The sequence below is a fragment of the Syngnathus floridae genome, chromosome 5, assembly GCF_059516105.1.
Source record: "Syngnathus floridae isolate MCC-2025c chromosome 5, RoL_Sflo_1.0, whole genome shotgun sequence".
In the NCBI taxonomy this organism is placed as follows: Eukaryota; Metazoa; Chordata; class Actinopteri; order Syngnathiformes; family Syngnathidae; genus Syngnathus; species Syngnathus floridae.
The window spans coordinates 4,355,073-4,370,070 of NC_142417.1; the positions used below are offsets into that span (position 1 = coordinate 4,355,073).

The 14,998-nt window shown below is 43.2% G+C and overlaps 1 protein-coding gene across 2 annotated transcripts in view; it reads left to right on the forward strand.

Moving 5' to 3' along the window:
- Window positions 1–14,998, forward strand: part of adamts3 (ADAM metallopeptidase with thrombospondin type 1 motif, 3) — a 47,438-nt gene that overhangs the window by 16,674 nt on the left and 15,766 nt on the right. For both annotated transcript variants that reach the window (XM_088376647.1, XM_088376648.1), the window contains exons 5-9: window positions 3,160–3,356; window positions 8,440–8,523; window positions 8,740–8,896; window positions 11,051–11,156; window positions 13,826–13,969. In XM_088376647.1, coding sequence (XP_088232773.1) covers window positions 3,160–3,356; window positions 8,440–8,523; window positions 8,740–8,896; window positions 11,051–11,156; window positions 13,826–13,969 — 688 coding nt within the window. The remainder of the gene's footprint in view (window positions 1–3,159; window positions 3,357–8,439; window positions 8,524–8,739; window positions 8,897–11,050; window positions 11,157–13,825; window positions 13,970–14,998) is intronic.

The window sequence follows — 14,998 nt, forward strand, 5'->3', positions numbered from 1 at the left end:
AGCGTTGGTACGGTACTTTTTAAAAGCAATTTCCCGAAAAAGTATCAAATCTTGAACTGAATTGTATCACCTGGCAGAATCACATTAGAGTGAATCATTTGGTGGTGTAATTGATGCTAACATGTTGTATTAGCCGCATACTGATAAAAAACTAGCTTAAGTCCTTCATTAGCGCATTACATTTGTTATCAAGTTTCTTTATTGCCTGTCGGATTCTTAAGCAATAGCTTCAGCCTATTACCACTGCAATGTACGAATATAAAAATGAGGTCATTAAACAACTAACAGCTTTGGATTCCCATTAGCATTAGCCAAGTAGACTGCTGTGTCAACGTTTAGCGTGTTTTATTCCCTGTGCATCCTTTTTACAGGCGTAATTAGGTTAATAGTAACATTTTATTTCTCTTGAAAGTCTCTTGGGTTTATTTATTCTTGATTTCTGGCGAATCAGCCGAACTCATTAGCGGCCCAGGAGTGTGTGACCCTGCGGGAGTTTGAGCGTTGGCTTCAATATTGGGGCTTGTTTAGTGAGTTTTGGGCCAGCCCATATTAAATTGGCATCACAAAGCCAGTAAGGAGTCGTTGCCGTATGAAATGCCCAGTCAAGCAACTTTTTGCGGTGATGCGGCGGGTAATTAGACCCTCGTTGTTGTTGTTGTTATCGCTGCCCCTGCGATGTTCGTTTTCAGACGCAAGAGAAAAGCTTATGTTGTGCAATTATCCTCAGTTTCATGTTCCTGGAGGAGGCGAGATCACCGTTATTGTGAGCGTTTAATCAAGCTTTTGTGTCATTTCCAAGAAACAACAAGGGCTGATGGTAATCGTGCGTGCCACTCCGAGTACGACTTGATTTTTCCTATTGTGGCGGTACGGCTGAATCCTGCTTCTTTCCTGACTCCTGGCAAGTTGGCGATTCACAACTTTGTGCTTACGAGGGCCCGAACTTAAAAAGTTCAACGAAAATATCGACGGTTCGCTGATTTGCCATATGGACAAAAATGTACACGGCAGTATTTGTACTTCCCGTCCCTGTTAATGATCCCTGCTTTTTTTTCATGCACGAATTAATGAGCGTATGACGCCACCGACAGACAGTAGATTTCCACTGTCGCCGACTTTGCCGCTATTTTTAGCCTGCGGCGGCGTAGGCTAGCCTTGTCGCCCCCTCGTCCGGTGGTGCCACGTGTAACCCCCCCCCCCCCCCCCCCCCCCTCCCGGGCCCTCAGATCCAACCACCCCTTACCCTCCTGGTCTGCCGCACGGCGGGGGTCTCCAGGGACTGGTCCGTGGACCCGGAGCACACTAGTGGTCTTAAAGCGGCGCTACTGAGGGGAAGTCCTGTGCCTTTGAAGTAGCCTGTTTACTCATGAGGGTGGCGGTGGAGGGAAGGAGGGGTGGGTGGGGGTGCACAAGAATGCCAGTGTCACGGCGCGAGTGGTGGAGGGCAGGAATTCGGCCCACAATCCCCGGCCTGTCGGAGCCCGGCCCGCGGAAGACGTGGCGGACATTTCTGCCCTGTTTATTTTAGCTGGCCTCGACCGCTCAACTAACAGCAGTGTCTGTAGAGCGGTGCATCTCTGGAAAAAGACGAAAAGAAAATGGCCTCTGCTTACACATCTCTCTTTTGTCCCTTAAAGACTACCGTACTTTCTTGACGATAGTGCTCCCGAATCAGCGATTTCTGTTTTTTAATCTGATCTCTTCTTCAGTTGGAATGAATTTGCATTGTATCCCATTTTAATTGGAGTGATTAGTATCTTAATTGATGTGATTCGTATGACATAAGTAGAGTGGAACGTATAGGATTAGAAACAGGAAATCATTATTTAGACATGAAATGTGAGTGTGTCATAGCCTAATTAGAGTGACTCATATGAATGGAGGGCTTGAAATACAAAGCGGCGTGCGCGCGGCCACTTCCATCACGTCGATGAGTGTGATCGCTTTCACGGTGCACTACCAGCCAGACCCAATACTGTCAGCTCCAATGCTTCACTTCATTTTCATATCAGACGCAGCCAGAGATGCACACTCTGAAGCCAAATCTGATTTTTCCCTCTTACGTAACCGCAAGGGGTCATTAGTGCGCGGCGCCGATAACGATACTGAAGATCTTTTGCTCACGTCTGAGAAAAATTTGCATTGTTTGTATTTACAACCGTGACTATAAATATAGAACATTTATTCTTAGAATCATGAGGTGGGAATAAAAGAACATATTGTACCGAGCTGGCCAGGATAGCGACGTGAAGGTTGAATCTGGAGAGTATGGAAAGACTTTTTTCCAGAATCCCCCATACTGACAGTAGGGCAAAAAAAATATTTTTGCGTTTGGATTTTAATAAAAAAAAAATACATAATGATTTTAATTTTTGAATTTTAATAAAAATTAGAATAATTAAACTGGACTGTTCCCTATAAGAGTGGTCAAATGCTGGTGGCCATATTTGACTGAGCATCTAACAGTAAATCATAATCATGAATTTAATTTCCTGTTTAAGATGTTTAAAATGAAAGCTACTTTTTCAATGCTATTGTTAGGGAACGGATGGTGAGTTTGTTATTTTGCATGCTAACGATACTTCGTGAAGGAGCTGAGGGCCTTTCGGTGATAATTAATTTGACTAAACACATATTTATTCAGAAAAAGGCCCAAGGCAAGCACGACGTGAAGTGAAATAATAAGGCCCCAAAAGAGCCAAGGCCCGACTGCAAAAGCAGCTAATAAAGATTCCGAAGCGGAATCAGGGAGGCTACACCAGAGCCCGATCAGAAAATCAGGAGGCGGAATATGATGGCCACTTGGAAGGGATTGCTTCCAAAAATAACATAGCGAAAAGCCGGTTCAACCCGAGGACAAAAACCTGAGAAGCAAACTCAGCAAAGTTGCACAGTATAGGTTGGACTGAATAGAAATATCTATTTTTAGATGAGCAGGATTCATAGTTGATGAGTAAAGTTGTTTGGCAAGGGATCGGATCGAGGTGGGGCGCAATGTTGTCGTGCCCCGACCCCAGCCACCAGTTGAGATAATTGGGTCGTGGAGGACACATGGAGTGAGTCGCCCAAGTCTCGTCCCAGCAGATGAGCAGAACCTGGACGTACGGATGACTGTGAATCTACGAAAGGATATCATTGTTATTGTTTCTTTATTTTCAGAAGCAGAGTTGCCAGACGTTCCCGGGACTCTGGATGCAGTTGCGCGGCAGATCAACGAGACGGTCCAGCAGCGCCGACGGCGGGACGCCGGCGAGAACGACTACAACATCGAAGTCCTGCTGGGAGTGGACGACTCGGTGGTTCGATTCCACGGGAAGGAACATGTGCAGAACTACCTCCTCACGCTCATGAATATTGTAAGTGTGGACATTCTTTCAATAAGCGGAAAATGAAGTGAATCGTGGCTGATATCGAAATGATGACGATGCGTGGCGCGGATTGTGCGCCTCAGCGTATGTACGCTGAAGCCACACTTGATAGAAGGAAACACACACACACTCAGCAGGGGAGGGTGTTTTGTGTGAGAAGGCATGCTGCGAAGACACGGTTTTCTTTGCCGCGCTCAGCAGGAAGTGGCCACGCCGAGCTGCCTCCGTCCTGTCTCCTTGCGGAGATTAGCTGCCGTTAGCGTGCAAGCGCACGGCCTGCCAAGGCTCATCCTACTGTACTGTAAAATGTATATTTTGGCATATTGCAACCTTTGCAAAAATTATGATTAAGTTACATCCTGAGTTTAATGTAAACTCATTTAGATGAAAATTATTTTTTTTTCAACTGAATTATTCAAATTAATTTCTATTTAATTAATCATGTATATAATATATATTAATATATATATTTAATCAATCATATATATAATGTATTGTAATAATATAATATATTCATATATATTTAATTAATCAATTAATTTAATCATATATATGTATACATATATATGTGTGTGTGTGTGTGTGGTCATTAGCTCAGGACCCTCAAGGAAGGGCGTGGGTGGCTTTGCTGGTTTGTTAAGGCTTCCATCATCGTCAGCAGACTGGTTGCTGAGGAACAAGCGTCCAAATTCTAGACCAAAAGCATTCCGACTTCTTCTTCATGAGAATAGCTCATTACGGGAACAAAACAATGGCCTTGGTCGTCCGCCTCCTATCAAGCTTTTTCCTGACGCCTTGACGTATGAGTTGTAATTACAGGCTCCTTCAAGACACAATTACAATCAATGAGTCAGAGGAACCACATGTACAGTCAGTAGCCGGGTGAAAAGTCACCAGAACTTGTTCAAAGAGTGATTAGAAAGTTCAAGAGTGTGGGCCCTTGACACCAACTTTCACCAACTGATATAAAATTGGGTGGACGTGTCTATCAAAAACACAGCACACGTCTTATTATTTCGTCCATGATGTCAAACTCGAGGCCCGGGGGTCCAGATACGGCCCGCCACATCATTTGAAGACAAATTGTGCATCAAATTCGTGTGTCATTACTACAATTGCAAATTGTCTTCATTTTTAATATTTTTTTGGAATACTTGACCAGTTTTTACTCATCTGATTTGAAAAGTTTGTAGCTTTTACTGTATATAATATGAGGTGCTCATGCATTTATTGACAGTCAGAATGGCCCTCTGACTACAATGTGGCCCGCGAAAAAAAAAGTTTGACACCCCTGATTTAGTCCAACAACAATTTAGCGTCCGTCGTAGACTCATAGTTTGTATTATTTAAAGGATATACACAGATGGCATTTCCGCACAATTGTTTCTTGCAGTATAATTTATTTCCATTAAGACCTTAGCACTAGCTTGCTATGAAGCTGTCATGCAGCTTAACCTTTCCAAGAAAATAAATACATTGGTCCATCTGTGGAGCTCAATAGTACCAAACCTAACATATTTGCCATGCAAGTGTTTTGCTGGCCCGTCACGAGCTCCAATCAGGCAGAGCCGGAGTGTAACCACTTTAAGAGAAGAAGAAGGGAAGCGGTGCAAGCTTTGAAGTGCCTTATTCTCGGGTGTGATTACGCTATACAGACGCCGTGCTGAAAAAGAAAGGAGGAGGAAGACAAAAAAAAAAAAGCCGGCGGCAAGGGCGCCTCTCTTACTCTCGGTCACAAATCTTATCACTGCTGCGTTTAGATTTGTGATTGGATGAGCGACTGAGTGTGTGTGGGAAGAACTTGAGGTCTACACACAATTGCTTCTCTGCTTTGTGCTGCAGTGGAACAGTTTTTGTCGAGCGGACAACTTTGATATTTATTTGGCGTATTTAAGGCAATTAAACAATTCATCCAATTTGACGCTACTTTTCAACATAATACCCTGAAATACCTGAAATTCCTCCTTTGTTCTTTGAAGTGTCACCATCAAGTGGTCGAAAGTGGAATTGCAATATAATATATGAACAGATCAGGGTAGTTGAGTCTTTTTTTTTTAGAAATATTTGCACACAAAAAAATAAGTTTGTAAATGCATTTACTATTCCTCCTACTTACTTTTCACCTTTTGTATTCAAACATGCATGCCAGGCAGTCAATAACTGGAGTTTACCCGCGGGAGTGCACGTGTGAGTGGCTGTCAGTTTGTGATGCAGGCCGGGATTGGTTGCTCACCCTTGGGAGACCCCCCCCCCCTCCCTCCCCCTTCCCCCCTAAGGGCAGCATTGAAAATGGATGACTGGATCTCAACCTGCATTTCTCGGGATTGCATCGCAGTAACATCATATGGCTAAAGTTTGCTCAGTTCCGCTCACAAATTGCAGCTCGATGTTTGAAAGCCGCTGCGGCGTTGCTTGTGTTTTTATTCCATGACTGTCCCATTGTGCCGGCTACATGATTGAACAATCAAGAATAGGATGTATATAAATAAATTGGTGTTATCGTACCGGAGGCTGAAAATTGAATTTGTCATGGACCTTTTCTGAGCATCCTGCTGTCATACAGTAGAACGCAGATGGAAATAGAAGATTGTTTTCTTTTTTTAATTTAGCTCCATTTATTTATTTTGTATTGCGGTCAGACCTCGACCAAGCCTGTGAATGGCCGTAAATGGATTTGCTACTTCTGTCTCTAAACGATTAATCGGTATTAATTTAGTGAACGATTGTCGTTTGCGACCTTTGCTAAGAAATTAATTTCATTCCAATGCCTCAATCTCAGACCAAGCAAACCGGATCAATATTTTGTGGAACATACAATATATATATATATTTTTTTATGTCTTATGAGGGCCTTTGAGATCAGCTGTGTTTTTAAAATCTTTGTGGAAAAGAACTCCGCAATAGCTTAAACGTATTTCTCAACGTGTGCGATGACCGAGTTTGGAAAGATGGGCGGTTGAATCTCAGCAGGCTCAAGGCAAATGAACGCCTCACTATGCCAGCCTGTCTTCTCACTCAGAATGGCCCCGCTGGCTAATGAGCACTTTCCATATTTCCAGTCTGGAAGATGGACATTTCTTTGCATCTTCTGATTCGATTGACATTTAGCTTGCAGTCAGTGGGCCGGCCGACGGCACAGCAAGGGATGCGGATTACGTGATTCAGAATCAGACACTAAACGACATGTAAATTATATGGCGGGGGCGGGAAGATCACCGCCTGAACAACATACACATATAATCCGAGGTCTATTTGCGGCATTGTTTTTAGTCAAGCATAGTTAACGATCAGTTTTGAAATAGTTTTGATGACACCACGATACAACGGTGCCTTTAGATTTTTGAGCTACAAACACCATAGAGCAACACTCAAAGGCATATTCTTTATCCTCTGCCAAGAACGGATGAACTGTGAAACTCAGCAAGGATCTGATCATCCTAATCCAGCAGTGTAGTGGAGGCTTTTTTTTTTTTTTTTAGTGTGGCTTTAATATTCCTTCGTATCTGCCGGATCTATTTCAATGGGACTGTTATTTACACGTTCAATAAAGGGAGAAAAAAAAATAGACAAATGCCACGACTCCCAAAAATAACTCGCAGGGTACAGCTGCAGGTTTCCTGCAAGCCTCTTGAATATTTTCAATAAAGGACAAGCTGAGGTTGCAGCAGTACTAAATCACAAAGAGCAAATCTTACCTAATTCAATATTTATTTTCTTTTTTTGGAGGACAAAAACATAATTTAGGGCTTGATGATAAAAGCACTTCCAACTTGATGAAAGTGGAAATGCCAGTAGCACTCTATATTATTGCACAATTTGCGTTGAAATATCCCCCGCCAATCACGATAATAAAGCAAAACTTTGTTTTTTTGAATTTATGTGTAATTTGTGTTTATTTTGACATTTTAATTTCAACTGGGAGTGGCAATGAATTGCCCTTTTTTAGCTGTCTAGGCATTATTTTATTCATGATATATTTTTAATGAATCTGCTGATTAATCCGTTATCGGAATTGTAATCTACCAAATATCATCCATTATTATTTTTTAATGAATCTGCTGATTAATCAGTTCTTGGAATTGTAAAATGCCAAATATCAGCTCATTTATTCAGTCTTTAATTTTTTTTAATCACTCTACTGATTAATCGGTTGTCAAAATTGTAATGTGCCAAGTATCCGCATCAGCATCAGCCTTGAAATAAAAAAAATAAAAAAACTTTGAGTCGGGCCAGAGCGAATACAATATATTTTCACCAACCAACTGGAGGGCAAGAGCCAAATGAATGCTATGATCATAGCGGACTCTTGAAAATGCCCGCATGGAAAAAAAAAAAAGGCTCACGTCGTGCCAACCCCTTAAGTAGCCCATTTAACACCCGGAAAGGTTCACCGGATATTTTGCCGTAGCCTTCCTCCTCCGAACAAAAGCCTTCAAACATTCAAGACATGCATGCTGTGTCATTGGGAGCACATCTCCTCCGTCTGTCAGTTGTCATGGGGATGCATGGTACAGCTCACCTCCAATCACAGCGTCACCCCAGCCACCAGTTTAATAATGGCCCTACATGTCTCTGGCTCCCTTATCATTAATGTATTTCATTTGGATTGGACGCTCCATCTGCCCTCTATTGTCCTTTTCTCAGGGCTGCTCTGATGCAAAAGCAGGATTGGTAGAAATGTGACGTGAAGCTCTTCCCACAGTAAATCTATCACTCGTATCTATCATGGAGCAGATTGCTGAAGATAGAGAGGGCCGAGGCCAATCCCTGAAGGGGAAATTTGATCCCGTGGCCTGATTAACGTGTTGCCCAAGTCGGCGCTGGTTTTTGCATCTCTTTCGATTGTACTGATTGTACTGTTGTTTCCCAGATTAGCTGAGGCGAAGACCGAATCGTGATGTCCAACACCAGTTTTGTGTCGCCACACAAGTAAAGATCTAATTACGTCCACGTTTCGCTTCAATGAGTTCTGTCTATGGTGTACTTCTCCGGTTAGGCGGGGTGAAAAGGGGGATTTGTCTTAAACCAATTTAATAACCATGTGCCCCCCCTTCCCCCCCACACTTCTTAGGTAAATGAGATTTACCATGACGAGTCCCTGGGGGTCCACATCAACGTGGTCCTCGTGAGGATGATCATGCTGGGCTATGCCAAGGTGAGATTTTCTTAACCCATTGACGAACATTTAGATTTAGTGTCTTTCACACAAGAGTTGAATTAATCTGTTTCCATGCTTTGCTGCTGTTTTGGTTAGCAACAGAACTCAAACGCTGTCCACCTCCTCTTCTGCCGTCCCAACAGTTGATGGCAGTGTTGGAGTTCCTTCTCGATGCAATCTTCATGAAATATGTTTCTCTGCCTTTTGCGTCAGTCCATCAGCCTCATCGAAAGAGGCAACCCGTCACGCAGCTTGGAAAATGTATGCCGCTGGGCTTTTGGCCAGCAGAAGGGTGACGTTGACCACGCCGAGCACCACGACCACGCCATCTTCCTCACTCGACAAGGCTTCGGTCCCACGGGAATGCAAGGTGAGGACCCAAGTCTGAAGTCTCAAAACCTTTCCCTGAAAAGTATGTCTAGTATTTTGATTTAAAGCAGGTGAACTCCAGCATTCCTCATTTGAAGGACTCGCTGTGAAAAAGATTACGTTTTTTTCCCCCCATTATTTTGCTAACAAAATGAACCTGCCGGCAGCTTCTCGAGTCGTTCGTCTCTCTCTGCCATTCCATCTTCCAGCGGCATGTGTGATTTCTCAAAGGGAAAAGAAATTAATTGCTTCCACAATACAGTATTTTCACCCCGTGAAGCCCTTTGCACTGACTTTGGAACGACCACAATGGGAATTTAATTACTCGCCCATTCTCCCCAGTCTCGTTTTTGCCGTAGGGTGTTAAAAAGCTATTCGATGTGACCATAATCCTCCCAGCGGGCGAGCGGCCTGCGCTTTCATTTGTAGCCAAGACATTATCAGCTTCATGTCTTCACGTAGAGTCAGCTCGTCTAAAGCCAAATTATTCTCACGTCGTTCGGCGGAGAATCTGGGAGGGCGGAACATCTCCCGATTCGGGTTAGCAATTGATAAATGAGGAGCCGCGCTGCGAGCCACGTTATTAGTCGCTTGTCTTTGAGTGTGACATGTTTTGGAATGGGATCATTTCAACAAACAAAGCAATTGAGCGAGCGAGAAGTCCGACAACCCGGGCCACAATAACGGGATGATGGAAACGGTCGGAGACGCTTGTCCTGTCAAAAAATAGCCAATTGAATCCATCAAATAGCCTTCGAAAACAGGCGCAAAGCATTTCTCATTTGTTTTTATGTTTACGAAGCCCGAGTGGACTCTTCTTACAAAAGGTGTCATTATACGTGATGTCAGTTTTAGGCCTGGCACGATAATTACTTGTCACTTGATAAATCAAACGGATACGATACGCGTTTGTTTACATACGTCATTCATCGGCTGCGTCGTTTTCCCGCGTGTCAGTCACCTGCTGTTACGAGCACTTGGGCTGTAACGGCTTTTGAAAAGCGTTTAAACGGCTCTTTGGAGTGGAGAGCCGCTGACACTTCACATGGGATCCAAAGCTGACTGCGGATGGGGAAGCTTCTTTACGCCAGCTCGCATGAATAAGAGTGAATCACCGTCTGGGACGCACGCATACGCCTCTGCATTGTTTGCTTGATCAAAATTCAAGAGTACAAAAGCCTCAGGCTAGCTCACATGAAAGAAATGTCACTGGCACCTCTCAAAAATGCATAAAAAAGGATTATTACAAACCTGTCTGAAGAAAGCAGACAGCACAAGGTCAATATTTGAATAATTTACAAACCAAAACAGGAGCTGCGCGAGTTAGCCACGTTAGCTAGCAATTGCGTCTCTACTCCATGTACGCTACTTACGGTGAGCAGATTTTTCCCATTTGAACTAGAAAATCTGCGAGCTAACTAAGATGCTTTTAAATTTAACCTTTCAAGTTTTTTTCTTTCTTTGCCGCCAATAAAAACCAACGTTTAATATGCAAATGTAACGCATTGCACATATAGCGCAAGTGCTGCTGTCGGATTGGAAATATCAAAAGATCATTTACAGTTCAAGATTATCGCCACGGAGCTCATAAAAGAAACCTTCGAGACACAATCATTTCTGCACAGTCATTTTTTTATCCCTCACCCTTCCACAAAGGCCGCTGATGAGAGACTTCATACTGTATGTTTGAAAAAGACCACCGCTAAGCATCAAAACCGTTCTCATTGAAAGACCTCAGTCAGTCAGTGGAGCCCCCCTATACCCCCCCCCCCCCCCCCCTTCCATTTCAAGCCCAGCACTTTCTTTCATTCTCAAACTTCACACAGGTGATAATGGCTGTTTTCACCACTTCTTATAGCTGTGAAGGCACTTGGGAAATCGGCTTTCTCGCACTGGAAGTGGAACCCCTTTTTGTCACCTCCTGTTATCGGGCACGACTGACAGATTCATCTTTTTTTTTTTTGGTCCGCTCTGTCCAACCGTGTAATGATTAAACACACACTCAAAAAAAAACAAAAAAAATCCTAACCCTGTGGATATAGCACCCGGGGGTCCAAGTATATGGGGGGAGGGCAGTGCCCTCGCGGCACCCGCTTTAGCTCTGCCAGTGTTTTTAACTTCTGCCCCTCTAATCTTTCCCAACTTGTTCTTTTAGGTTACGCTCCCGTAACCGGAATGTGCCACCCAGTCCGGAGCTGCACCCTCAACCATGAAGATGGCTTCTCCTCCGCCTTCGTAGTGGCTCACGAGACGGGTCACGTGTAAGTCTTGCGTCTTTGATTGAGAAGACAAATTAAGTATTAGACATTACAAAGAGATGTTTGGGAACCGTTAAAAAATAATAATAATAAATAGGGCACCCATGCCAGCCAAAATTATATGAGGTGAATCCACTTGTTTGAAATTTAGGAAGCAATTGACTAGCTTGATTTTTGCCACAGTAACTTGGGACTTGCAGTTTAAGACTTGAGACTTGAGTCTTACTTGATAGTCGCAATATGTGATTTAGTCACATCGCTGCTGAGAAGACAAACCGCCAAGTGCAGCCAAGCATTGAGATTTAATGAGCCAACTTTGTGGAATCTGCTGGGTTCTTACAACTCTCACAGCCTGGAGCCAAACCTCACCAGCTGGAGGCAAAATAAAAACAGCCAATAGATTTTTGGATTTATCCGCTAACACATTTTGGAGCGAGAGACAAAATGGCTACAGCGATGATCGGATGAATTTTGTAAACCCAAATGCTATCTGCGGCGGTACAGCTGAACATATGTTTGTTTAATGGACAAATTTGTTTTATCTTTTTTTTTTATCCCTCGACGGGGATGTCGAAATTTTCAACTTCACAGTGGGGACTCATGCGGCCCAGAGTGGTGTTATGTGCCGCTTGTAAAAAGAATAGAAAGAAGTTCCGGCACGACTCTTACTGGGCATACACAATACGAAGAAATGATGGGTTGGGTCGGATATTTATATTTATCTTGCATGAAAATTCTTGGATATGGGGGCTGAGTAGTTGAATTACACCAGATAAAATATCTAAGCTTGTATAATTATATCCAGTGAAGCCTTGATTTAACCAACTATTGCAGGAATGGTCGTCGATTATAGTTGATTGTGCGTTAAATTGACATACTTTTTTTTTCATGACCTAAACATTCTCTGTACAGTACAAAATGATTATAAAACACTATAAAACAAAATTTGTTATATTACCACGCCTCCATTCCGATTAAATGCCATTAGGAAAGGCCTTGACAAGAAAATAAAACTACTGTACCAAAATTAGCATGTTGATGCTAAGCTAAAACATGGCCGCTACTTAGCCGCAACCGTTAGCTCGCTCCAATCTGTTCGGTATATCTTAATCTACGAGAGCACAACCCATACAATTGTGGACCAGAACTTTTGGAAGTAGGCTCAAGGTGTATGCAGAGTAAGAACATTTCTTCTCATTTAATATATTAGCAAATGAGAGCCATTGTTGTTTTCTTTTTGGGGTCCTTGTATATGTGGAGCAAGAGCCAGGGCCACTTGTGAGCCCTTTTCACGCCACCCTTCTGGGACCCGAGGGCACAATTGCCACTCCTGACTGCAAACAACACTCGTGAAGCTAAGCCATTATTACTTGTTTTATGATAGCAAGCGGAGGGGCCTGGTCATCACCCTCAATTGCTGTTTGCACTTCTGGAGAAGCCCATAAAAGTGCACTTGACTAATAGCATCTGCATACATTTATTTCCAAGAGCTTTTATTCTTTCCAAAAGATGGCAATTTCCACAGGACGAGTTTATCATAAAGTTTCAATTACCCACGCACCGAAATGGACAAGGTGTCGGCCATTTTGGTTTCCGAGCGGCATACGCTAACAATTGATCAGCAAGGCATATATTTTTTTTTTTTTAACACAAAATTAGGCCGATATGTTCATTGTAACGCATGGGAAATTCTCACAACACTATTCTTGAAATTAAGCAGGGAGTCAGCCATTTTGTCATCTCTTTGGCCAAATTCCAGACACACAATTTTCCCTAATAATAATCTCCAGTGGGAAGCGTGGATACAAAACAAATGGGTTTCTTTTCTGCCTTTCACTTAATTTAGATGGGCAATTTTTTTTTTTTTTTAGGTTAATCATTAAAAGAAGATTGCGAGGGCTTATTAACTGCTTCTTGCCGCGTTAATATTTCATACTTTTGTCGAGTTGTTCCCGGTTAAATATGACAAATAGGGTTGAAGGAAGATCATTTACGCCGAGGTGCCATGAAAAAATAATTGCTCCGCTTTCGACACTGAAGAAAACGTCCGTGAAAGTTGTAAAATGTTTATTATTATTTATTATTTGAACACCGAAAGGTTCGTTAAGAATTATCCGTATTGTCCACAGAGAGTCATTTATCTGTTGGCAAAAAAAAAATCATTCCGGGGTTATTTATCGGGCTGTCGGGCGAGCGCTTCAAGCTTGACCGCACTTTGCATTTCCCAAACCTCTCGACGCTCCGTGAATGAACTCCGGTGCGGCCTCGAGATGCGCTTTCGGCTGTGCTGACCAACGATGCAGAACGAGCGCGTCCATATGAGCTTTTTCGAGGCATAACTTTCATTGGTTTCATTTGTTGCCATTTCTGAGAACGCTTCTGGAACAGATCAATTGTATGAGTCTTCATTATCTTTTTCTCTGCTGTCCCCGAAGCAGATTGCACACAACACTTGGCCAAAAGTTATTATGAAATGTGTTTGTGTTCAAAGATGGGGGAATGTTGTTTTCCTCCAAACGTCAATAATAAGAAAATTGAACAACCTCAAGTCTGTCAGAGATGTTTTGGAAAATTGTGAGGTGTGCGACAGAGGACTGTAATGAGAATACCGAGTTGGAAGGAAATGCGGTGTACCAACCAAATGGTGTGTGTGTATGTGTGTGTGTGCGCAGGTTGGGCATGGAGCACGACGGCCAAGGTAACCGTTGCGGGGATGAGACAACGATGGGCAGCGTGATGGCTCCTCTGGTCCAGGCGGCTTTCCACCGCTACCATTGGTCAATGTGCAGCGGGCAAGAACTCAAGCGATACATCCAGTATGTCAAGCCTTGTTGCTTTTCCTTCCTGACAATCGCTCCGGCAATTATTCTGTCTCTATTTGAGATTTTTTTTTTGTTTGTCCCCCATTCTGAGTCAGTTTTTTTTTGCAAACTGTCAATTATATTTCATGGATTTCTGCAAAAGGGTGCTGTCGTGATGACGCTCCTCATCCCGAAGCCTCCGTCAAATCCAATCAAAGTTAAATAAGTTTGCCTGAACCCGCTTTCACTGACAGACTTGTTTTTTGGTTTTTTTTCTTCTGAAGATGTCTCACTGCACTTCAAACAACAGGAAGTTCACTTTTGGAGACTTTAGCTTCGATTTGGTTTGCATCAGTGGAGCGTATGTGAATTGCGAGTGGCAGGGCAAAAACTTTCATGTTTTGTAAATACAAATTAGAAAGGCGACAACTCATCAATTTGTTGTTTTTTTGCCATGAAGGAAAAAAAGTTACATTCACATTTGTAAATGTGCAGATGAACAGGTGTGTTTTTGTTTGTCGCCTTTATGAATGGTCAGGCAAGTGTTTGCCTTTTTTTTTTTTATGTGAACGAACAGATGAGCGTTTCCATTTTTTGCAAGGATGAGAAATGACAGAGGGCCACTTAGCTCTGAACGGACAGATTAATAGAGGCATGCGGCAGCCATTGGGGGAAAAAAAAAAAAAAGCTGCAGCTCAAGCGTGGCAGTGATTGATGCAAACGTACATCCCGCGTTCAGATCTCCATCCGGCCGTAAAACAATCAGGCCCCGGTGCTCGGCGACGTGCACGTGTATCGACTCAATGAGAAGGCTTACAAGTGCGGGAACGACGCTGTCGTGCTCTGTCGGCAAGAGCACACGTCTTGCGTCTTTCCATCCAATTTCACACGTGCCAGGTTAGAATTTTCAAGTCAACTGTGACACGAAGGAATGAACCAGCCAGATGGGCTTTTAATGCCGCCGCAATCTGCCCGAGTCATACCGCAGACACACAAACGCAGACGTCGGTTCGAGACGTTAATCCAAGGACCGCAAAGGTCACA